This window comes from Crocodylus siamensis, chromosome 3 (genome assembly GCF_052110815.1).
Source record: "Crocodylus siamensis isolate JL-2025a chromosome 3, ASM5211081v1, whole genome shotgun sequence".
Classification (NCBI taxonomy): domain Eukaryota; kingdom Metazoa; phylum Chordata; order Crocodylia; family Crocodylidae; genus Crocodylus; species Crocodylus siamensis.
The window spans coordinates 70,912,551-70,936,218 of NC_143397.1; the positions used below are offsets into that span (position 1 = coordinate 70,912,551).

A 23,668-nucleotide genomic window follows, 5' to 3' on the forward strand; every position below is an offset into this window, starting at 1 on the left:
TATCTGAAGTTATCCCAGGTATTTCCTGGTACCAGGGGGGAAAAAAGATGGTATAAATTTGATATAACTAGCTCTTACGTCAGGAAACCTGGTTCTTTATTTTGACTTGGGCATCTCTTACCTTATCTCTTCAAGTTGGCTTGAAGCCCTCATTTTAAAGGCTGCACACTTCCATATTATCTATAGGAAAATCTCACCATGGTCTTCATGTTTTCTTTCTTGGTCTGCTGTGTGCTTTTTTTGTTTTCCACTGATACAAAAGTACAGTGTGGTTCTAACTGCTCCCATATGGTTAAGACAGTGGTATGCAGAAAAGATTGAACGCTTGAAGGAAACTTACAAATTCCTGGCCATGTGCAGGGTCTGTTATCTTAACAGACTGGGATAATATATTGCCTGGCTCTTTTGCCAAGGCTAAAGGATTTTAAGGGACAGGGGGGACGGGAATAGCTTGTATTTGAAGTTCAATAATTTCTTATTCTAGAAAGTAGTTTACTTGTAAATGTTATGATTTTAAATGGGATAGATTTTCATGTTTGTTATCTGACAAAGGCAGAGATGCTGTACAAACACCTCTTCTGTGTATTAGGTAGCTTATTCTCTAGCTGTACCTAGAAAGATGAAATGGTCTCCTAAAGTGCATTTGGTGTGAATAATGACATATTTTGTGCATGCTGATAGAATTCATGTTCACCTGTGATATCACTTAAAAATAAGGCGTAGTTAACACAACCACTTAAATGGGAGAATATTAAGGGACCTCAATTGGGTCTGCAGGTAATGAGCTCCCCATTTGAACCTATTGAGGAATGTACTTCATTTAACTTGTCTGTTGCTTAAGAAGCACTTGTAATAACAAATATATTAGCTAAACAGGGGCATCAGACATATGGCCAGACTTGGTCTGCCCAGCTAACTGCCACAGCTGTTGGAGTCCCTGCATTCCTGCTGTTTCACTGTCTCTGTGGAACCCAAGGAATTAATGCTGCTCACTCCTTCCTTCCATCTACCTTCTGGTGAAATTTGGGGTTTATAGTTGCCCACACTAACAAAATCAGCAGCCTGGAAAGGGGCAGAGGGACAAGCAGCAATGGTGTTAACCTTTTCTAGGTTCCAGAGCTGTGCCAAAACTGGCTTCCAGCAGCAATAGGGATTTAGTGCAGTTCCTTGCAGGTTGTCCAGCCTGTGAGAAGCCTGCCTCATGGTTAAGATCTGGCTTATGGGGCCCAACAGATTTGGTACTCCTGGGATAGATAGATAAGGGGTTTGCATGCCCTTATGGCAGACCTGCTGCTCATGTCTCTGCAGACTCCTTCCAAAACAGTTTCTCAGTTTCATAACAGTAGGGTAACTTGCTGGTGTTATGGCCAAGCTTATAAAGGGGATTGTGGACTGCAGGTTTGGCGTGATAAAAGAACTCTACCTAGCTATTTGAACAGGATGAGAGATTTTGAAACTTTCATCTATCAGACTAGAAAAAGAAAGCTTTGCTTTTTCAGTTCCTTTGTGTAGAAGGGGTCTGCAGTAGGACAACTTCTTTATTCAGTTCTTTGTTTAGTGAAGAGTCAATACCTTCACCTCTTCACTGGGCTTAGTGAAGCATCTTTTGAGCCTGTTTATGGGGAAACAAAATAGGTTCACCCCTAATCTTTTTGAGGTGTAAGCATTGGGCCCCAAGTTCTCAACTGAAATCCTATTCACAGGAAAAGTATTTGTTGTAAAGAGTAGTGTACTAATACATACTGTGATAAGACTAATCCTGCAAGTGGCAGTGCTTTCACACCTGCTGTTGTGTAATCAGTAAATTAGATGCAAATATGCTTCTGTACTAAAAACAGCTTTGTTGTCTTTTCTGCTTTAGAAAACAACATTGTGAAAAGTGACACCACATTTATACTTAAGCAATCAGTAACCAGAGTTTTGCTTTATCCTTAAGATCTTATTACATAAGTGCAGTGGAAGAGCAGCTCATCAAATGGGCTAAAACAATTTATTGCTGTACTTGAAGTAGAGGTGTACAGATGCTTTGGTTCACATTGTATCGGCACTGATGAAAGGAAAACTGACATTATCAGCAGTCGGCTTTTTTGGCCGACATGGCTGATAATGTTGCTGCACATGCACATGGCATTTATCGCAGTCTCAGGATGCACATGGCCAGGAGTGCAGCCCAGCAGCTTGGAGAGCAGTATCCGGCTGGTAAGTCTGGGGAGAAGGGGTGTGGGGGGTGCAGATCGAGGCCCCTGTGCTGAGGGAGAGAGTGGGGCTGGGGCAGGTGTTGCACAGCCAGGATGAGGCATGGGATGGAGATGTGCAGGGGACAGAGGGGTGCAGCTCTTGGCTGCTGTACACAGCCCCAGGGAAGGCATGGGGGGCAGGGCATGTGTCCCCAGATCTGTGCACAGGGTGAGGGTGGGCTGTTCCCTTGGAGGTAGGGGTGGTGCTGAACTCTGGTGGGTGGGGGCTGGACTGGGGCTGCACTCAGGGTGGGTGACAGCAGCACTGGGAGGGGGGGCTACAGTTGCACTGTAGGCCCCCCCCATAGCTCCTCTCCCAGTACTACTGCTCCCCACCCCGAGTGCAGCCCCAGCCCCGTGCAGGCAGCCTGCCCTCACCTTGTGCACAGATCCTCCCTTGGGGGAGCATGCAGTGCCCAGGAGTCCCTGTTCCCTCCCACCCCACTTCTTCTGGACTAGCCACTTGTTGCTCAGACCTACATCGCACCCCAGCTGTGCAGCCTCTTTCCTTGCCTCACTGCAGGGGCCTCTTTCTGCGGGGCACCCCCCCCCCGACTTACTAGCTGAACGCTGCTTTCCAAGCTGCTGGGCTGCATATCGGCATTTGGATCGGTATCAGTCGATATGGCTTGTTAATAATCGGGCATTGATATCAGCTCAAAAAATCTTTATCAGTGCACCCCTAACTTGAAGTATTTAATGGCCAGGTAGGTGTATAGTAGAAAATGAAGCGAAGTTGGATATCAGTGGCTGTGGCAGTGCAGAGCTCAGTGTAGGCCAGTTTACCCTACTACCTTGTGGTGCTTTCTGCTGGTGCAGATAACCCATCTCTGGTACTTGAGCTACCTCTGATATCTCTGCACTACATAACCCAGTACATTTGGCTACTGCACTGGGGAAAGTAGATTGATGGAACATGCGGTTATGTTCACATAATCTCTCTCTAAGTATGCTGCTGGAACAGATCTGTTGATGATGACAGTGCTATATGTTTAGACAATATTTAGTGTGTCTGGATATTCTTTAACAACCCTGAAGTCACCTGCCTATGAGGTAAACAAGATGACATTTAAATATGTGGCTATTGGTGCTCTCTCTACTTGTTGCTTCTGCTATATCCGTGCTAGTCAGAAGTGAAGGGGAGCAGGTTACTTTAGAGCAGAAATGTCAGTCCGTGGGCTGGATGGGTGGCTTGGGGTTGGTGTACAGGCCAAATTGGACCTGTGGACCAGCCTCATATCACATGTGGGATCCAGGGTTTGTCCTGGAGTGGGCATGGCACGCAGCATTGTCCTGCTCTGCGGCTATGCTGCACAGGCAACACTGGGGACCAGACCCACACCCTGATGCCCCTGATTGCACCTTGCACCATGCTGTCCCCCCCCCCCCGCTTTACCCCCACTGGACCCATTTCTCTTGTCCTAGTACTGGACATCAAAGAGGCCTACCTGCAATTTAGCAGCATCACAGAATGGGAAGCAGCAGCACATGGTGCTGGGTAAAGGATATGGGGTTTACAATGCCCTGCAAGTAAGAGGTCCCTCTGCTGTGCTTTGTTTTTCAATCAGTCTCTAGCTGTCTAGCTTCTTTCTGAGAGGGAGCTTCACAAAGCTGCTGGGGCTTGATTTGTTTTTATGGATGGCTTGCATTGACTTACAGATTTTACTGACAGGTGTTTTTTAGCCTGACTTTAACATTTATGTCCATAAATTTTACGGACAGCTGGCAAACTTGACAAATACGGTAGCGCACATTGGTTTTTTTGTTTGTTTTTTGTTTAGATGAGGAAGTTATGCCTTGGTAAATGCTGAATAAATTGGAGAGAGTTTATTTGGCTTTAAAGATACCGTATTTTTTCGGACCATAAGATGCACCTGACCATAAGACGCACCCAGTTTTTATGGCAGGAGAGACTATGTGTGCCGGTGGCCGGCCATTTTTATTGCCGGCTCCCGGCGTAAACAAGCGGCGGATGTCCCGCTCGGGCTCCGCCGCCTCCGCGGGCAAGCTCTGCCCCGTCTCCCCGGGACACACACCTTCGGACCATAAGACGCACCCTCGTTTTCCCCCCACTTTTGGGGGGAAAAAAGTGCGTCTTATGGTCCAAAAAATACGGTATTTCTCTTTGCTTGAATTGTAATAATCAAGTAGACGGGTGCTACTTAAAGCAATTATTTGTTTTTTATTTATGGAGGATTCAAGCATTTGAGAGCTAGATTACCTTAAGCAGCACGGTTTGGGGTGACTGGCAAACACATTTACTTGGATATGAACTTTCATTTTTATGAAGGAAAAGTTAAGATAGTGTTGCTGACAAACTAAAGTTTTATGCTAAATGAATGAGATGTGTATAACCAAACATGCTATATAGCATTATCTAGTTATGGCTAATAGTTTTATTTAAGTTGGTATGATTCAAACAATTCTACTGAGCTTTCTGAAATTGCTTTTCAAAGTATTTTAGAGCTTGGCTCTGGTACTATTGGTGTACAAGGATTTCAACTGAAATAAGTTACAAAACTGTTACTTTAGGAGAGAAACTAGGAAGTCTGTACTTCCATATGGTTTTTTAACTGGGGATTAGTTATACAGTTAGAAACATCTAGCTGGTCCTGTACTATATTCTTTTTCGCTTCTTCCATAATCCTAGATAGCTATATTTTCCTAAAAATTAACCTAAATCTTGAGCAAACCTTTTAAAATATATATTACATCTGCAGTGAGTAAGGTGTATACCACGATTGGGGGAAATCCATGGAAGCTACTTGAACAGTATGGTGTCTTATGACAATATGGTTCTGAGGTTGAATCTATATGATGCTCTTTTTTTCCCCTCCCCTCATGCTGTTCATCATGGGATTTCTAATTTAAATCAGCTGCCAGTTTCTTCCCTGTTTTTTGGATTCTGAAATAAATGTCTGCATGTGGGCTTGCACTAAAATTACTGATAATATTTATTTCGGTCTCAGTGTGTAGAGTTTCAGTTCAGAGTAAATGCGAAGAGATGATCATTTGAAATGCTCAGGTAGTATACACATTTTTTTTTCTCATTCTGTTGAAAATTTCCTAGAGGAAATAATGGCAGGCAAGTCAGGGTTTGGGGTTTTTTGGTGGGGGAAGAAGGGAAGGGGAGACCTGTGAAATATCTAAAAGTGTGCCGTGCTTTTACAGTTTCGTATCTAGGTTTTAAAGCTTCAGTGATTCACTCTGAATATTTGCACCAGTTTGGATTAAAGTTTAATTGTTAATCTGTGACTATTTATTGCCGTGTTGGTTTTTAATCCTGCCATCTTGTGGCTGTAGTACCACACTGTAGGCAAACTTTGAGTTTGCTGTCATTTTAGTCACTTGCTGACAAAGCTGGGCTACAATTAGATGTGCTCTTCTGTTAATCTGAGAGCACACTTATCGTTTCCTCCAGCTAGACTATTTGTGTGATTATAGTGAATAAGCCTTGACCCCTGTTCTTACTGCCAAGATTAATATTCTTAATGAGAGAGGCAACAGATGCCCTTTTTATGGGATATGAAAGATGGCTTTTCTCTCTGCTTGTTTGCTTAAATATCAAATGTCAAGTGTGTTTGCTTTTTTTGTTTTCTTTTTGGAGTAGCCTTCTGGGTTTTTAAGAGTTCTAGCACCTTTTAAAGGACTCTTCAATATAGAAAACCTACTTAAGACAAGAAAAGTGAAGTTAACTTTAAAATTGTGCCTTGGAATCCTTTTTCTTTATTTTGAAGGGCCAAATGATTTAAGGTAATGTCATTATTTTAAAATTCAGATTTTGTCCTCTCTAAAAGACCAGAGTGGGCAAAGCAGAAAAAATAGGTAAATGGAAACTCCCCGGGTATTTTCAGTGTATCTTTAATATAATAACTTGGCCAGTTCTAAATTTTACAGCATGGTTTGTGCATGGTGCTGCCCTGGAGCTGCTGCTTAGTTCTTAAAAAGGCTTTGGATATGGCTGATTGGGGGGAGGGAGAAGATGTTTGACAGCTGTATCTTAAAACTTGCTAATCTCGCTTATAATTTATTAAGTCAGTTGCAAATGATGTCTAAACCTAAGCCTTAAAGGGTATAGTAGTATTGATTTAATTGTTCTGTTGTTGTTTCTGTTATGTACCCTTTTCCTTTATCTAGTAGAGAAAAGCTTGCACAAGAGTGTTGGGTAATAGCTATGCTTCAACCAGGACTGGAAAAAATTGTCTTCATGGCCATTTTAGAAACAATAACTGGTTGTCTTTCTAATATTAAGAAAATTGGTATCTGTAATTCCTCAGCTACAGTTTCTTCAGGTGGTAGTAACAATACAGACAGTAGCTTAGGCAAGATTGTTGGGTATCTTTACTCTTGTTCTAAACATGTTTAGATGCCATGTTTGTTAAACTTCCCTGTCCAGGCTATAGTTTCCATTTATGGGGACCTCATGAGTATTAGTCAAAAAACAATTTCCATCAATATGTTGGTCTCCCTTTTGGATTCAGTACAGTGGGTCAAGGGAGTTATTTTACTTCCTGTTGCCACAATGAAGTGTCTACAGCAGGGGTGGGCAATTATTTTGGCTGGAGCGCTGCTTAACAAGTTTTGGTGAGCTGTTGAGGGCTGCAAGAGTAGCCCCACCCCTTGACAAGTGCCCTGATCCCTATCTTGGGACCAGAAGTCCCACCCCCTAGCCTCTGATCTTAGCCATCAGAAGTCCATCCCTTTGCCCCCAGAACCACTCCTTTTGGGAAGGGGGTTTGCTGTCTTGGAACCAGAAAAAAAACCCAAATGTATATACTAAAAATCAAACATTGACAATGTTTAAATTTTTATTAAAAAAAAAAATTTTTGTCCTGATTTGTGTGCGTTTGTATGGTGTGTGTATACATACAGGTGATTGCATAATAGCTTAAAATGAAGCCTTATTTTTTAATATCGTGGAGGGGTGTGTGGGTATGGGGTATGTGGGGGTGTGCTTGGGGTGGGGGGGTGCATGTGTGTGGTGGGGTATGTGAGTGTAATAGTGTGCAGGGCTCTACCCAGAGGCACATGGGGGTGGTTATGGGTGCACTGATACGTCAGTTCAATATTGGACTGGTAATGACATAAATACAACTTAATATATCAGAAATTAGCCATATCAGGCCAATAATTTGGCCAATAAATAAATGGTCTGTGCATGTACGCAACCGCAGTGCAGCATAGGCGGTATGGAGCACAGCTCGGCAGCGTAGAGAGGGGTCTCCAGCTGGTGAGTTTGGTGTGGTGGGAGGGAAGGGCTGTGCGGTGGACAGATCAAGATTCCCAGAGCTGGGTGGGCTGGTCCAGTATTGTGGCTCATCAAAGTTGGGGGAGGAGAGGCTCCTGCCATGGCCAGGAGCCTTTGGTCCGGTGGCTTGTCCAGTGCTTGCCTGCTCATTTGGTGGCTCCTACTGCTGCTTCTGCTGCTTGTTTGGGGGGGGGGATGTGCCCCTGGATGTGCATGGGGCTGCACCAAGCTCTTCTTGGCGGGGCACAGCTGGAAGTGGGCTATGGGGGAGGAGTGAGCTGCAGCCATGAATTTTGCACAGTGCAGCCCCGCCCTGCTGGGAAGAGCTTGGTGCAGCTCCGGTCCCAGCCCGCTCCACATACATCCGGGGGCACATGCCACCCCCCACGTGCCCTCCTGGACCAGTGGCTCCAAGTCAAGCAGCATGCAGCCATGGGAGCTGCGCCCCCCGCTCCTCTGGATAAGCTGCCACTCCATCCAGTGCCCACCCCACACCTCCATCCCCGTGGGGGGCCTTGATCTGTTTCCCCATGCCCCTTCCCTTCCTCTCCTACCCCACCAGGCTTACCAGTTTGAGTCAACTCTCCATGCTGTTGGGGTGGTATTGGCAATGGGCTTGGTATTGGCCAATATGCCTCCTTAAAAATTGGTTATTGGTATCAGCTGCAAAAATCTCTATTGGTGCTCCCCTAGTTGTGGGGTTTGAGGGGAGGGCTTGTTGTTATGGTGGGGTGTGCATGGAAGCCCCTACCCTGCAACAGCCCTTTCTCCCTGCTGAGCAACAGCTTTTGTCCTGTGCTGCAGCTGCTGAGTCTGGGTGGGCAAGCCGAGAGCAGGCACAGGGTTGGGGCTGTACAGTGCAGGTCCCCACCTGTACCGCAGGGCTGGAGCCTGTGGTGCTGGCAGCCAGGAGGAGCTGCTGTCACCTGGGCTGCCTGGAAAGCTGGCTGTGTGCCCAGAGGACGGCAGGACATGCCATGGTAGAACAGTGCTTGGGCCAGGCAGGACTGAGGGACCAGTCATGGGCCAGATCCGGCTTGTAGGCCATACTTTGCCCCCCCCCCGCAGAGTGGTGCTGAATAGAAAAAAGCTACTAAATAAAAAATATTGCAAGGTTGTTTGCATCTAAGATGGTAGCCTTTGCTTATTAGGATGAAGAAAGATTCAGGAATGGCTTTCCAACTCATTTTGAAGTGAGGCTTCTGTACTAGTGTGTACAGTAGGAGGCTATTGTAGTGCCTTGTCACTAGATGGCAGAGAAAGTAGGTCATTGCTTGGCTTTTTTGCCTTGAGCCAGCAGCTACCTTTGGTATAAGCTGTAGGCAAATAACGTGCACTGCTGTAACTGGTTTCACACCTGATTCCTCCTGTATAATTTTGCATCAGGTTTGAGTAGGTAACATAACAAGTCTACTCCTTGATATTACAACAACGGATTACAGCACTATGAATGTTGTATGTCTGGGCCCTAAGATGCACATTATACTCCTGAAGTACTCATTTCTTAAACTTGGGCATTTCCATATGAAAAACAAAACTAATACAAAAAAAAGGGGGAAGAGGGTGGTGGCATTATAGTTTTATCAAAATTGGATTTCTGCAACCTAAGGATAGCTTTACAATATGAATATACTGGATTGCTGTATTAATATGTAGCAGAACTGATTGGTTTATTTGGATTAAATCCAAAAATAAAAGCAGTATAATTTAGATTAAGATGAAGTGTGGTTAAAAATACAGTATAATATTTTAAGATTTAAAAAAAAAAGTTTAATCTGATTTTAGGATTTTTGAGCATTTCTAAACTGTTGTGTCTTATGCAGTCTTTTGTTTGTTCTAGCTATGCAAAAAAAGAATCTGATTTTAATGGGGCCCAAATCAAACTTCGAGACTTTGAAGCAGCCATAAATTCCAAAGATGCTGCACTAGCCACGGCACTTGGTGATAAGAAAAGTCTGGAAGTACAAGTTGAGGATTTGACAGATCAGATTGCACAGGTAAGATGGTAGAAATTGTTCCCAATCCATCATTGACTTCTGGTGAATAGGTTCGTTACCCAGTTATCCACTCATTAAGAACTGGGGATGTATAAACATAAAATACTTAGAGAAGGGGTGTCAAACTTATTTGGCCGGTGTAAGGCGCCATTCATCTCCAGTGGTGGGGTGAGCAGCAGCAGTGCTAACCCCCCAGAGCTTCCTGAGTCTCTGTGGTCTTGGGCAGTTGCTTGCCCCATTGCTACTAAAAAGACAGCAATGTTGCATTGTGCAAGTCCCTATTGGTCATTCATATCGAGGATTTTATTGGGGAGCCATGGGAATTGAACACTGCCATTGCTTGCCCCATTGCTGAAATCAGGGCCAAATGTTTGACACCTCTTTCACTTGGAATGCTCCAAATGTGGTTTAAACTGGTAGCATACAGATGTATGTGTCCGTTACCTGTGTAAAACTGGTTGAAGGTTTACAAAAGTGTACCTGGAATAGTTGGTACTATTTTCTTTTATCTTTTAGCGTTCTGTGTTAGATGTGCAAGCTGAGCATCCAACAACACACTCGATCTGTCAGCAGATCTAAAGGAAACTGATTGTTCACAATAAGTCTTTATTTGTTTACAGTACCTTTGAATTAATTGAAGCACTATATGAACAAAACATGGCAGATGGTGAAGTAAAATGGACTTTATTTAATCCCTAAATTCAGTTTTAGTGTACCGTTTATTCACAAGTACTAATGACAGGCCTAGTGACTGATTGCTGTATGTTCTGCCTCAAACTCAATACCATCTTATTTCTTTTATTCCTTTAAGTTGGAAGCCTCATTGGCTGCTGCCAAGAAACAGCTGGTAGACGAAACTTTACTTAAAGTGGATCTTGAAAATCGTTGTCAGAGTTTGCTTGAGGACTTGGATTTCCGTAAAAATATATATGAAGAGGTAATTATCTTTTAGGATTAAATGCAACAGTTCTAGGGGAAACAAAATTAAACACTGGGATTATTTTAGCTGTCTTATTGTGACTCATGAAAGGTTTCAATATGCTGGTGGTAGAAGCATAAGGAAGCTACTGAATTGTGATAGGACTTTCATTGATTTCTCCTTTAAACCCCCCCCCCCAAAGTTACCTTGGCAGATGTGAAGTGAGTGTGCTTTCCTATATTTACAATCATAAATAAATAGATATAAAACTTAATTATATTAAAGTACTTGACTAAGGAAAATAACTTCTGCAGGGCTGTTGTTAAAAGGTCCCTATCAACCTGCAATTTCTTAGTTTTGTAACTTTTTTTGAAAAGGTACATTTTCAAATGGTATAACTTGTAATTTGAGTGCTCTTCTTTACAAATAATGGAATTGTCAGGGTTTTGCTTCTTTCTTTCTGTCCAGTGTTGTTTTCAGCTTTCTGCTGTTCATTGTTGGTTGTTTCATGCCCTAAGGCTAATGAAGAATGAGCAGATTAAATTTCCAATGTCAGTCTGATATCGGATAAGTATAGATATAAAGAAAATTAGCTGTATCGGATATTGGCCCAATGGGGCTGATAATTTGGCCAATAAATGCCTGTGGGGAGCAGAGCCGGCAGCTAGGACAGCTGTGGTTAGTCAGAAGGGGCGTGCGGGGCAGATCAGTGCCTTCCACTGTGAGGGAAGGAGAGGAGGGGGCAGGCACTGCTCAACTGGGGCAGGGGATGGTTGTGCAAGACCAAGCGGGGCTGGCTTCTGTTACTACTTGCACCCCAGATCTGCGGGGCGGTGGGCTGCAGCTGCTGTCTTGATCTGGCATTGTGCAGGGCTCTTCTCAGTGCGGGCGGGGCTTGGAGCGGGTGCCAGCAGTATTGGAATGGGCCTGCAGCTACCCCAGGTTTTGCTGCAGCTCTACTCTGCTCCCAGCGCTGCAGCTGCCTGACACAGTCCCAGCTCTTCCTGGCATGTGGGTGGAGATGGGGCTGTGCTGGGCAGCTGTGGCGCTGGGAGCAGAACTGCAGCAAAATTCAGGGTGGTTGCAGCCCCCTCTGAGCCTTCTTCCTGCTGAGAAGAGCCCTGTGCAGCAACAGCTCAAGCCTACAGCTGCAGCCTGTACTGTCCCCCTCCGGGTCCTCCTCCCAGGGGGAGCATGCAGGAGCAGCCACGCCGCCGCCCCCCCCCCCCCCCCCTTCCCAATGGCTTTATCCCGTGTGCCCCTGACCCAGCTGGGTAGTGCAGCACCTGCCCCTGCTGCCTCACCACCACTTACAAATTTACAAGTGTTGATCTGCCCCTCTGACATCCCTTCCCTTCCCATCCCTTCCACCACATCAGACTTACCAGCTGGAGGCAGCTATACTGGATCGGTATTGTCAAGATATGCCTCCTTAAATATCAGCTATTGGTATCGGCCCCCAAAATCTCTATCGGTACACTTCCTGAAACGCATCTTTTTGTTTGTTTGTTTTCTTCCGATTCTTTTATAATGCTGTCTGACACACAGACATGTTCTCTCCTCTTAGTAGCTACTTAACATAGTGCAATGTAAAGCAAAGACATCAAGCTGGCTAGCTTGCAGCCAGTGGGGCCTATTCAGCTGCCTCTCACTCCAGTATGGTGGGGGCTGTGCAGCCCCTAGCTGCACTGGAGTTGGGATAGCCCCAGTTTAAAATATCGTGCTTGTACGAACCTGGAACATACCTTGTGAAACTTCTGTTGGTTCACTGGAGTGTAGTTTATCAAGGTTGACCATGAAAATTTTTACAAAATACTCCCAACACTTTACTAAGGCATAACTACGGTGTGGACACTGGGGAAGCTTCCTCAGTCACCAACTTTGGGAATAGCGGAGGATGACAGGTGTTGCTGCAACCTCACATTTGCACCAGCATTGTGACCGCAATAGGAAGTCACTGCTGCCTGTGTGTCTAGCAGCTGGTCTGGGCGTCCTGTCATGTTGGTACATCTCTGCTTATCCATTACCTTTAACTAAAATATCTAAAGCTCATGTTGACAAGAAATATCATATCACTGTACCCATGTTTATTGAAGGTTACCTTATTTCTCTGTGTTAGGAGATCAATGAGACCAGAAGAAAACATGAGACTCGCCTTGTTGAGGTGGATTCTGGGCGCCAAATTGAGTATGAACACAAACTGGCCCAAGCGCTTCATGAAATCAGAGAACAACATGATGCACAAGTGAAATTGTATAAAGAGGAGCTTGAACAGACTTACCATGCCAAAGTGAGACTACATTTCTTCTTGCAGCCTTTTGAAACACTTTATTTTATCATAACAGCAACTGTTTTTAAAACAACTATTTGTTTAAAGGTTATACTGAATTTTAAAATGTATGATTTTTTTTTCTTTCTAATTTTTCTCTGTCCATTAAGATTCAGTATTTCTATAGGTGTATGTGCTCATATACTTTTTCCCCCGTAACTTTTCTGTAATTCCATTGTCAGTTTAAAAAGGTTCCCCTCAAGCATCTTATAGCTGGTAACACTCCTTTCCCTGTCTCCATTAATGCTACCAATGAATTTTGTAGTAGGTAAAACTTGTGTTCTTTAATAAAGATAAATTGTTCGGTCTAATTGTAACGAGCCATTACTAGTGGTCATGTTAGAATTAATCTCCCTTGAAAAACTTTTAACTAAAATTTGAGATGGCTTCTTCCCCTGAGAACTAGCCCAAAAACTAGAGATTTCCTGTGTTTTACTAGCTTAAACAAAAAGGCTTCATGAACATTTTTGCATACTTCCATTTGTGCCCTTGTGTTTAATCTACCTTGGATCACATTTTGAAGTGATAAAGGCTTTAAATTGTTGAATTTTCCACTTAATACTAAATTAAGTATAGTATTTCTGTTGGGTGTTGACCTTTTAGTTTTTAGTAAATTTTTAGGTACCAGTTACACAATTGTAATAGAAATAGAAATGAAGTATATAGAACTTGATTAAAGTAGTGATTAAGACTTTCAATGTTGCATCCCAGCCATGACTGAAAATTAAAGTTTAAACGGGGCTTGTCTAATGAATTCATGATCTTTGCTGTATATATGCATCTACATAAACAGCACCCCCGTAGGAGGCCATACATAAAAAAAATCTTAAGCTGAATACTGAAAGGCCTAAGATGAAGGCATTTTACAGCTCATACTTGAGATGTATTGCTGTGGTATTAGAAGGCCTGCTTGTACAGCTGTTTACACCCAGCACATCTACTTAAAGGACTCTTTGGCAGCTCTGTGATGGAGCGCTAGAACTGACACCAGAAAAGTTTTCCTGTATTACAGCTGCTGACAGGAACTTCGTGGTTTATGAGCGGTACTATTATACAATTTCTCAAGTGTCATCTTCCCCAGTTGTTAACAATAAGTGATTTGAGACTGATATACAACTTGCTTTACTGTTAGCTTGAGAATGCCAGGCTCTCCTCTGAGATGAGCAGCTCTACAGCCAACTCTGTAAGAGAAGAACTGACAGAAAGCCGGATGCGGATTGAAAGCCTCTCTTCCCAGCTCTCCAACCTACAGAAAGAGGTAATAACTTACTTGTGTTTTTGTCCTTACTATTTTTATTAAAATAATGACTAATTTATGTAAAGGACTTATTTTTTAAAATGTATGTTAAATTAATTTTATGGCTTGAATTTTTCTTATTATTTCTCATGTACCTTTCTGAATATCTTAAGTATCTTAAGATATATGTTGATTTGGAATGGGCGTTATTACTGCTTTCTGGAAAATGCTTTACCTTCTACAAGTTAAAACTAAGAGGGGAGTGAAAATACTCCTTCCATTTGGTTTATTTTGTAAATTTGACAATTGCTTTGTGTATAGTCAGTTTACACTTTATTCCTTCTGTCATGAGGGTACAATAGCTCCATAGCTTGGGTATCTTGAGGGTATGCTGAAGTTGTCAGGTCTCCTAAAGAATAGGCAAGAGAAATACTTTTAAAAAAATATTAAGGGAGGCTTGGTGGGGGGAAAAAAATTCAGGTCTCTCTTGCAAATTTTTTAAAAGTTTTGCTGTGTAAAATGTATTGCTGTGGTATTAGAAGGCCTGCTTGTACATTTAAAAAATGTTTAAAAGTTTTGTTTGTTTGTTTTTTAAAGAAGCTCTACTTTCCTTTTTTTCATTCTCTAATCAATAAATTTTATCAAAATATATTCAACCAGTTCTGATCCCTTTCCATTTTCAGTTCTTTTGGTAGTCAAGTGCCTAATGACAAGTGAACGAGATTCCTTTGACTGTTACAACCAGTTCTGTGTTATGCTTCGTGAAAGCAGGCTGTCTAGGTAGTGATTGTTCCACTTGTACAATCGGAGGTTTCATTTTCTTCACATGCCCATACCCACTCCCCCTCCCTCTCCCCACTGCACTGTTTGTTCTCTAATCGCTAAGTTCTTGTAATACATTGGACACCTTGAGTAACTTACTAAGCATCATGGCTAGTCATGGCCAAGTTCCCTTTTTCTCTCCAGAGTAGCAATGCATGCCGGCAGAGTTCTGTTTTTTGCTTCTTTTCTATTGGAAGCATGGTCAAGAAGAGTGCACACTGCAGTTAGACCTCAGCACCCTGTTGCTCTGTGGCAGCCTTTCTTTTTTTGGGAGGAGATCTTGGGCTGGCTTCTGGATGAGCTCCATTCTGTCATAGATAAACTTTACGCTGACTGCAAAGTTCTATTGTACCTAGAGATTTGTGAACCTTTATCTTCCTTCCAGAGTTTCAGTTCATCAATAATTGATTCATTATTCTAGTGATTGGAGACACATTTCCTTTATGGTTTTGATCACTCCATCAAGAATGTTGCATCCACATCTTGCATTCTAAAAATGGTGACTGTAGGACTGAAGCGTAAGAATGTAAGCAGACTTATAAAATGACCAGAATTTGCACCTCTTTCTAGATTAGTATCTTGCATTGAATTGTAAGCCAGACACGGAACACAATGATCACATAGTTCATATGTCAAGTTCTACCAAATAAGATCTTTTAGGCACTAGCAGAGTTTGATCTCCCAGAAGAGCCTAGTGCAGACAAAATGATTTCTTTCCAAGACAAAGATTGGAAAAAGCATTCTTGCCTATTATTGTTGATATAGTTTCTCAACTGACTCTGAATTAAACATACGAATTGTGAACCTCAGTAGACAATGTCCATGTTCTGCTGAAATACCCTAACCCACCAGCATCTCTTGCCTGGAACAACTGTAAAACACATTTTATGAAAAAATCAAACTAAATCCAGACCCTTGGATTCCTGTTGTAACTGGCTGTAAATTCTGTGCTCTGTCTACAAAACTCCTGTGGACTTCAGTGGGAGAACATGCAGACCTGATTTTTGTTGCCTAGGTACACTGCACTGCAGGACAGGAACCTGCTATTTCTTCTCTGCTGTTAGGGGGATAGAGGAATAGGCTGCTTCAATTGCTTCATATATTAAAAGTAATCAATAAACGTGGTGTAGTTGATCAATAAAGGTTGATTTCTGTGACAAGACCAAATAGTATCATGGAATTTTCAGTGAACAAACTTGTCAGGATGTCAGTCTCTTCTGGAAGACACTACCCAGGGCAGCATGTGGTTTTTGTACAGTGCAAGCTACTGGTGATTCTTCTAGGTACCCTATTCAGAAGGAAAAACTTCTATCATTATAGACTTTTGTGACTATTCCTGATCCCTCCGGATTGGGATGATATGAGTTCTTCTTACTCTGTTTCCTCTAATGAAAATGACTCGAAGTCATTTCATTAGGACAGTGTCTTTTACTAATGTAGCTTTAGTAGTGTTCCTACACCTCAACCTTACTTTTAAGACCTTTGGATTTTTTGCCAGAAATGTAAGCATGTGCAAAGTCACTTGGACAATAAGTGCCAGATTAACATGACGTATGTGTTTGGCTCACATCTGTCACTGTTTCAGATCTGTCTGAGCCTTCTGTTTGTCTCCTGAAGTTTAAGTCTAGTCAGGCCATAGTTATGGCATACATTTTTAGATTGCTTTATATTGGAGGCCAATACGTTCTTAATATAGAACTGGATAGTCTGGCAGGTGTGGGAGGAGAGATTGGGAGAACTGGGTAATGTGTAACTTTTTGGGGGAGTCTAGACTTTTTTTGAGACCTAGATTTTTCCTTTGATCCACTGGGTTTATTTTCATTCCCTTTGGGAATAGGCATGGCCTGTTATGTTACTTGCCTGTCCGTCAAAGACACATTTTGCAGACACTAATTAATATAGCTGTACAACTTTCTTATGTATGTAGGCATGGTTATTCCCATTTTAAAGTTAATGTGGATGCATCAATTTCCTTAAGTATCTAGGAAATTCGCAGCAAAAATCAGAAGAAACCTCATCCTAACAACCTTTTTGATGATTTAAAGGTGTCTTCCTAGCATCTTTTTCTTAGATTAGGTTTTTTTGGCCTTGATATATCTAACATTTATCATGGGGAAACTGAGATGTACTTCAGTGATTGGAACAGAGTGTCAGAAGGACTTCCTCCAACAGTGTGAGATCTTTTTACCAGGAAAGTATTTCCTAACTCTGTTGCATCATAACTACAATGTAAACTTCAAAATACAAATATTTCAATTTTCTGTACAGGGGAAGTTGTTCTGAAAACCGGTTACCTTTAAAAGGTCTTTCCTTTCTCCACTCTCAACAGATTTTTACAGTGCTTGTCCATTTGTGCATCCTGCTATACTTTGACACACATGACTTCAGAGCTCTTTCCTTCCCACTTCCCCCATATTTGTACAGTGCACATGCACACTGTTCTTTATTGTGTTATCCATAATGAGCATAAAGGATGGGTGGTGCATATCTTCTGCTCTTAAGTTTCCTTTAAACATCTTGGGGAAAGAAATGGAGCACTTCTGCTGTCCTTCTCAGCCACAGATTGTTTCTAGGTTATTCGTATTGGTAAATAGAGCAGATGTAACTTGGAAGTCATGAAAATACCAACATGGAATTCCTTTTAATCACTGTTCAGAGTAGACGGTCTCCCCTTCTCCTCATCAAAAAAGAAAAAAAGGATCATTGTGAGTAAATAAATAAATAGGGAGGCATGAGATGATGGTGCTCTTCAAGCATCTAATATTGCTGGACTGCCTGTGACAGCCCTGCTATAGAACAACATTTTTTCAAACTCAGATGAGATGGGATACTGTGTTTTTCCTCTGACCAGCCAATGGGTGCTTATCTAGTCTATGGAGGTTCTCGTCATAGCTGCCAAGCCTGTTTTTTGTCAACATGGGCCAGTCCCCAGGGTATTAATGTGTCTGCCATTTTCCCCTTCCCCTCCCCCCTTGCTGGTGGCCAGTGGTGACTAAAAAAACAGAAATTGGGCAGCATGTAAGGCTGGCAATGGGAGGGATTGAACGGAGATCATGTTGAATGTTTCAGTGTGGAACTATCCAGAATCCTTTTTTTAACACACAACTGTTAATAACAACAGAGCTGATTTTAAATTCTGAGGAAATGCCGGAAGGAGTTTATTAAGTCGTGTGTGGTTTGAGGTCTTGTCCCTGTTACCATCCCGATCCCTCCCCACTGCCATCTTGGACCTTGCACTCAGGTGCTTGGTCTCTGGAACAAGAAAAAATAACTGCTTGCATTGTTTGCTTACAGCTGGAAGTCTAATGATCTCAGTGGCTGCTGTGCCAGTACTGGGGTCCCTGAATGACTGAACTTGTGTGTGCTAATAAAATTGGGAGGAAAAGGAGCATACAGACCACACTGGCTTCCCTTTATAGGGTAGCCATTGAAGTCTAGTGAAGTCATACTTGTATAGAATATTACGATTACAACAGAGGGGTTTAAAATGTTAAAACTGCTCCTGGCATCCTAAGTATAATTTTAAAATCCTAGTACTCAACACCCTGGTTCTCCTGACATCTCCTGAGCTTTTTTTTAAATTATTATTTAACAAGTAACAAATTGTACATTTGAATTTGCATGCATGTATGGGTCGGGTGTATTCCAAGTCTCAAACTGTACTTTTTAAGTACTTTTTGAGATGTCATAATTTAATGTCACTGCTTCAGAAACAGATTTTGACCACTTTCTTGTCAAGGTACAATACGCATAGCTGGTACAGTCTTCAGTGGGACTGACTGCATCGTTGTGGAAGGCATGGTATAGTAAAGGAAACTGAAGATTAGTGAATTTTGAGTTCAGGGAAGGCAAAATGGATTTAGGATTTATCAACTATGAAGTCAGTTACTGCACTTTGGCAGTAGGAACCAGCAGCATACCTACAGGTTGGGGAACTTGCTTCTCAAAAGCACAGTGGCAGAAAGATCTTGGAGTCATTATTGACTCCAAGATGAACATGGGCCAGCAATGCGAGGACATGGTCAGTAGGGCTAACTGTGGATGTCATGGTCAGTAGGGCTAACTGTGGATGTCATGCATCCACAGATACATCACAAGCAGGGCCAAGGAGGTGATCCTCCCCCTCTGTGCGACACTAGTCAGGCTGCAGCTGGAGTACTGCGTCCAGTTCTGGGCGCTGTACTTCAGGAGGGATGTGGACAGCTTAGAGAGGATCCAAAGGAGGGCTGCTTGCATGATCTGGGGACAGCAGGGCAGGCCCTGTGAGGAGAGGCTATGGGACCTTAACCTGTTCAGCCTTCGCAAGAGAAGGCTGAGGGGGGACCTGGTGGCCATCTATAAACTTACTAGGGGGGGACCAGTGGGGTTTTGGAGAGACCTTGTTCCCTCAAGCGCCTCCTGGAGTAACAAGGAATAACAGCCATAAGTTGCTAGAGAGTAGGTTTAGACTAGACATTAGCAGGTGCTGCTTCACAGTCGGGCAGCTAGGATCTGGAGCCAACTTCCAAGGTAAGTGGTGATGTCTCCTACCCTGGTGGGGGTCTTTAAGAGGAGGCTCAACCTGTAAATACCTGGCTGGAGTCATTTGAGCCTAGTTTTCTCTCCTGCCCAGGGCAGGGAGTTGGACTAGAATATCTACAAGGTCCTTTCTGACTCTACATCTATGAAATTAGTTTATGTTGCCACTGTTTTGTTTTTTCAACGTTTAGTCAAGAGCATGGCTGGATAGGATGCAAGAACTGGAAGACACCCTGGCTAAGGAAAGGGAGAACTATCGCAGGATGCTGACTGAGAAAGAGAGAGAAATGGCAGAGATAAGGGACCAGATGCAGCAACAACTGAATGATTATGAACAACTTCTGGATGTTAAATTGGCCCTTGACATGGAAATCAATGCATACAGGAAACTCCTGGAGGGTGAAGAAGAGAGGTATGGAGTCAATGTATCATTGAACACTGGTGTCTGTTGGAACTTTATTAAGCTAGTTAGCTCTTAAGTTGGGACACTATATTAAGCACTTCAGGTTCTTTGCTTCCAAGTTAAACTCTGAATGCATCTGTATGTCTGTGGACACCTCACTTAAATTTCTGACCTCTATAGGTCAGCTTTCTTGGGGCAGGAATCCATATCCTTTCCCCCCCAAGCTGGCTCATCAAGATGCAGGTCTGTGATGACTTTAGTTATGAGGTTCGCTGTAGTTGTTCTTTCGAAGGGGCTACTGTGTTACTAGCCAGCTTTCATAAACTAAAAAACTAGACCATTATATTATTTAAAAAAAAAAAGTATTGGAGTATTAAGTAGCTTATATTCTTGTTTTGCTTTTGTATTTGCATATTACACTAATAACCATAATAACTAGAGCAGGGGTGTTCAACCTTTGGTCCGTGGAGCTTACATGGCTCAAGAAATTTGGTGGCAGGGCAGCAGTGGTAATTTAATACTGCCCTGTTGCCAAATTTCCAACCCCCAAACTCCCTGCAGATGGGTTGGGGCCAAGTCATTTTCTTCCCCCTGTAGGCCAGGTCAGGGCTGCTTAACACCTTTTGCCCAGCTGCATGGCATCCCACTGCAATCACTCTGAGTGCCAGATTGGGACCACTGTTGGGATCCGGCCCATGGATGAACTGGGCATTGCCTATCTGGCCCACATATGTTGAGCACCATTGAACTAGATCATGCTTATTGTTTCATAGGCTGTGTCTCTGGCCTACATGAAATGCCAACCTGGACCTACAGTTTAAATCTTACTTTTTTAAATTAGGTCTAAAGAGCTTGTGGTTCCTCCACGTGAGGCGGAGGTGACACTTCAAAAGGTTAATGTGCCTTGGTTCAGCACTGGAAACTTTATTAATTGCCCTGATGATTTTAGGTTAGGTTCAGGGGAGAAGGCATGGGGCAAGTTATTTGATACATGTATTTAGTAATTCAGTCAGTATCAGATCAAACTCTGTGTACTGATACTGTAGTCTTTGATCACTATATGCTTCCAAAATGGAATCCAGGCCAGTATAGCCCTGTGTGAGGTGCAGCTTTTCATAAGACATGAAACTTGTGACATTTTAAAAAGCAAAGCGGGTATATTGTACAGTTGCACCGATATACATTGGTCCCATATCGGATTGTACAGATATAAGGAAAATTGACAGTATTGGCAATATGGCTTTTTTGGCTGATGTGGCCGATTTTTTTAATGTCACAGATAAATGCCCCCGTGCATGCACGCAGCCATAGTGCAACACACAGGTGGCTAGGAGCACAGTCCAGCAGCATCTAGCTGGTAAGTCTCTTGTGGGGGAATGGGGGGAGTGGGGCAGGGGCAGATGCTGTCTAGCTAGGGCAAGGCACAGGATGGAGCTGCAAGCAGCTTGTCTGGAGGGTGCAGGAATGACAGGGGGCAGCTCCCACCATTGCGCACACCCTGGGGGAGGCATGCACCCCTGGATCTGTGCCCAGGGTGAGGTGGGCTGCCGCTGCAGGCTGGGGCTGTGCTGGGCTCTTCCTGGTGTGGGGCTGGGCTAGGGCTGGGCTTGGAGCAGGCAGTGGTATCACTGGGAGGGGAGCTATGGTGAATTTTTGGAGTGGCTATAGCCTCCCACTTCCCATAGTCCTGATCCAGAGCTGCCCGCCCTGAGTTCTGCTCAAGCCACCCCTGCTGCCTGGAAAAGCTGGGTGCAGCCGCAGCCCACAGCAGCAGCCCGTCCCTGCCCTATATGTAGATCAGGGGGCACACAATCCCCCATGCCCTCCCAGGGTGTGTGCAGCACAGGAGCTGTGCCCCCCAGTTCCATTCTGTGCCCCACCCCAGCTGGGCAGCACTTGCCCCACTCCCAGTCTAACTGGGGGCCATGATCTACCCCTCCTTCCCCTGGGCTTCTTCCCCGACAACAGACTTACCAGCCAGACACTACTCTTCCAGCTGCCAGGCCGCATCTTGGCAGTTGGGTTGGCATTGGCTGATGTGTCTCCTTAAAAATCAGCCATTGGTACTGAGCCAAAAAAAAAACCTGTCAACGCGCCCCTAATATATTGTGAACAATTCTGCAGGCCACTCTCACAAAGGCTCGTGCTCTTTTCAGCAACCTTAACAATGAAAAGGGAAGGAGTTCTTAGTGTTGGAATAATTAAAATGTGTGGCAGAGGAGTTCAGTTGTAAAATAAATGAGCAGTAAGAATACTGTTTTGTTCGTCTGGGTTAAGTGGTAATAAAATTCTTGAAATGTCAAGCCAAGACATTGGCGCAGTATAGGACAATGAGAAGTGTGCTGTGACATTTTTCAATGGCAGTCTTTCATAAAGCCAAATTACGCTTTCTTGAGCACAAGTACAGAAGTGATAACTTATTTTTGCTTTTTCTGTTATCCTGCATATGTATAGAAAAAGTTTGTATATTAAAGTTATGTTTCGGGGTCTCTTGTTTGTTTTCCCTTTCAAATCCAGGCTGAAACTTTCTCCCAGTCCTTCTTCTCGAGTGACAGTCTCTCGGGCATCATCAAGTCGTAGTGTACGCACAACCAGAGGAAAGAGGAAGAGAATTGATGTGGAAGAATCTGAAGCCAGCAGTAGTGTCAGCATCTCCCATTCAGCATCTGCTACTGGAAATGTTTGTATTGAGGAGATAGATGTGGATGGCAAATTTATCCGCTTGAAGAATACTTCAGAGCAGGTTTGTAAATCTAACTTGTTCTGATACGCTGATCAGGAGGAGATGCTCATGGCTGCATATGTGGCTTTCAGGCTTATATAGTGTGTCACTGTGCCCAAGCACATTGGTAAAACTAGATCGCTCTAGCGTGAGGAACTAAAATAATGATCCCAAATTACGCTCTGTAACCAGTGCTCTCATTTGGGGTTGTTTTTCTTCCTGGTGCCATATGTAGCAGATGCTACTGACTGTTTCTGGTTATTTAAGACAACTTTGTATTTATTAATATTACTGTAGCTCCTAGAGGCCCGAAGTGATTTCAGGGTCCTGTTGACCTAGGCCAGAGCACACGTTGGGTGTGTCATTTCGTCATCTGCGTAGTAAGCTGCCACCCTGATAGAGCTGCCATTGCAGGTCAGTCACCTGGTTGTATGTTTGATCCTACCAAGCTGGATCCCTGTGCTCTTTAAATACTCCTTGTGGTCCAAGTAGATGAATGTATTGTCTTTTTACCCATGAGGTTCCCTAGCATTCTTCTTGGGCTCAAACTTTTCTTATCCATTCATGGCAACGGGATGTGGTGGCTCAATTGCCATATGTCAGTTCTTTTCAATTGGGTGCTGTGGTAGCAGGTAAAACTGCTCTGCATGTTCTGCCCCCGCTCTCCCTGTATTAGAAAATGTCAACTTAAATCAACTATCTTCCCCACCCCCCCACCATGCTCCTCCTGTGGAGGATGTGAGGGACAGGACTGGAAGTGGAACTGCCCCATCTGCTGCTTTTATCTGTAGTCGGGGGAGAGCATTAGGGGTACTGGACCAGCAAGAGCTGTGCAGCACAAGGCGGCTCCTACCTGCTTTAGGCTGATTGGAGCTCTAATACAGGAGGAGCATGTCCACATGGCACAGTCCTTGTCAGCAGCAGAACCCAGCTGGGAAGTGCTCAGGTAAGCTCACGCAGCACCGATAGTTGTTCTCATCCAGGATTGCCAAGTGGTGGCCTTGACTTTGTAAAGGTTGAGGACAGTGCCTTAAGTGCTGGCTACCTCAGATTTTCCAAGTAGCTTAGGGACATGCTTACTGGGAGTAGACTGGCTTTACAGTTTGTCTTCAGGAGCATGTGCTAGTGGAAGCAAAGGCATGGGCTTTGTGAAGTCTTAAAAATAACATGTTGCATGTTTCCTGAACAGCTTTGAATATCTTTTTAGGTTTAGCTCAGAGTGTGCTAGGGAGTCCA

General features: G+C 43.5%; 1 protein-coding gene across 1 annotated transcript in view; it reads left to right on the forward strand.

Moving 5' to 3' along the window:
- Positions 1-23,668, forward strand: part of LMNB1 (lamin B1) — a 40,336-nt gene that overhangs the window by 11,059 nt on the left and 5,609 nt on the right. The window contains exons 2-7 of the mRNA XM_090038479.1: positions 9,326-9,482; positions 10,294-10,419; positions 12,521-12,691; positions 13,863-13,988; positions 19,499-19,719; positions 22,228-22,453. Coding sequence (XP_089894605.1) covers positions 9,326-9,482; positions 10,294-10,419; positions 12,521-12,691; positions 13,863-13,988; positions 19,499-19,719; positions 22,228-22,453 — 1,027 coding nt within the window. The remainder of the gene's footprint in view (positions 1-9,325; positions 9,483-10,293; positions 10,420-12,520; positions 12,692-13,862; positions 13,989-19,498; positions 19,720-22,227; positions 22,454-23,668) is intronic.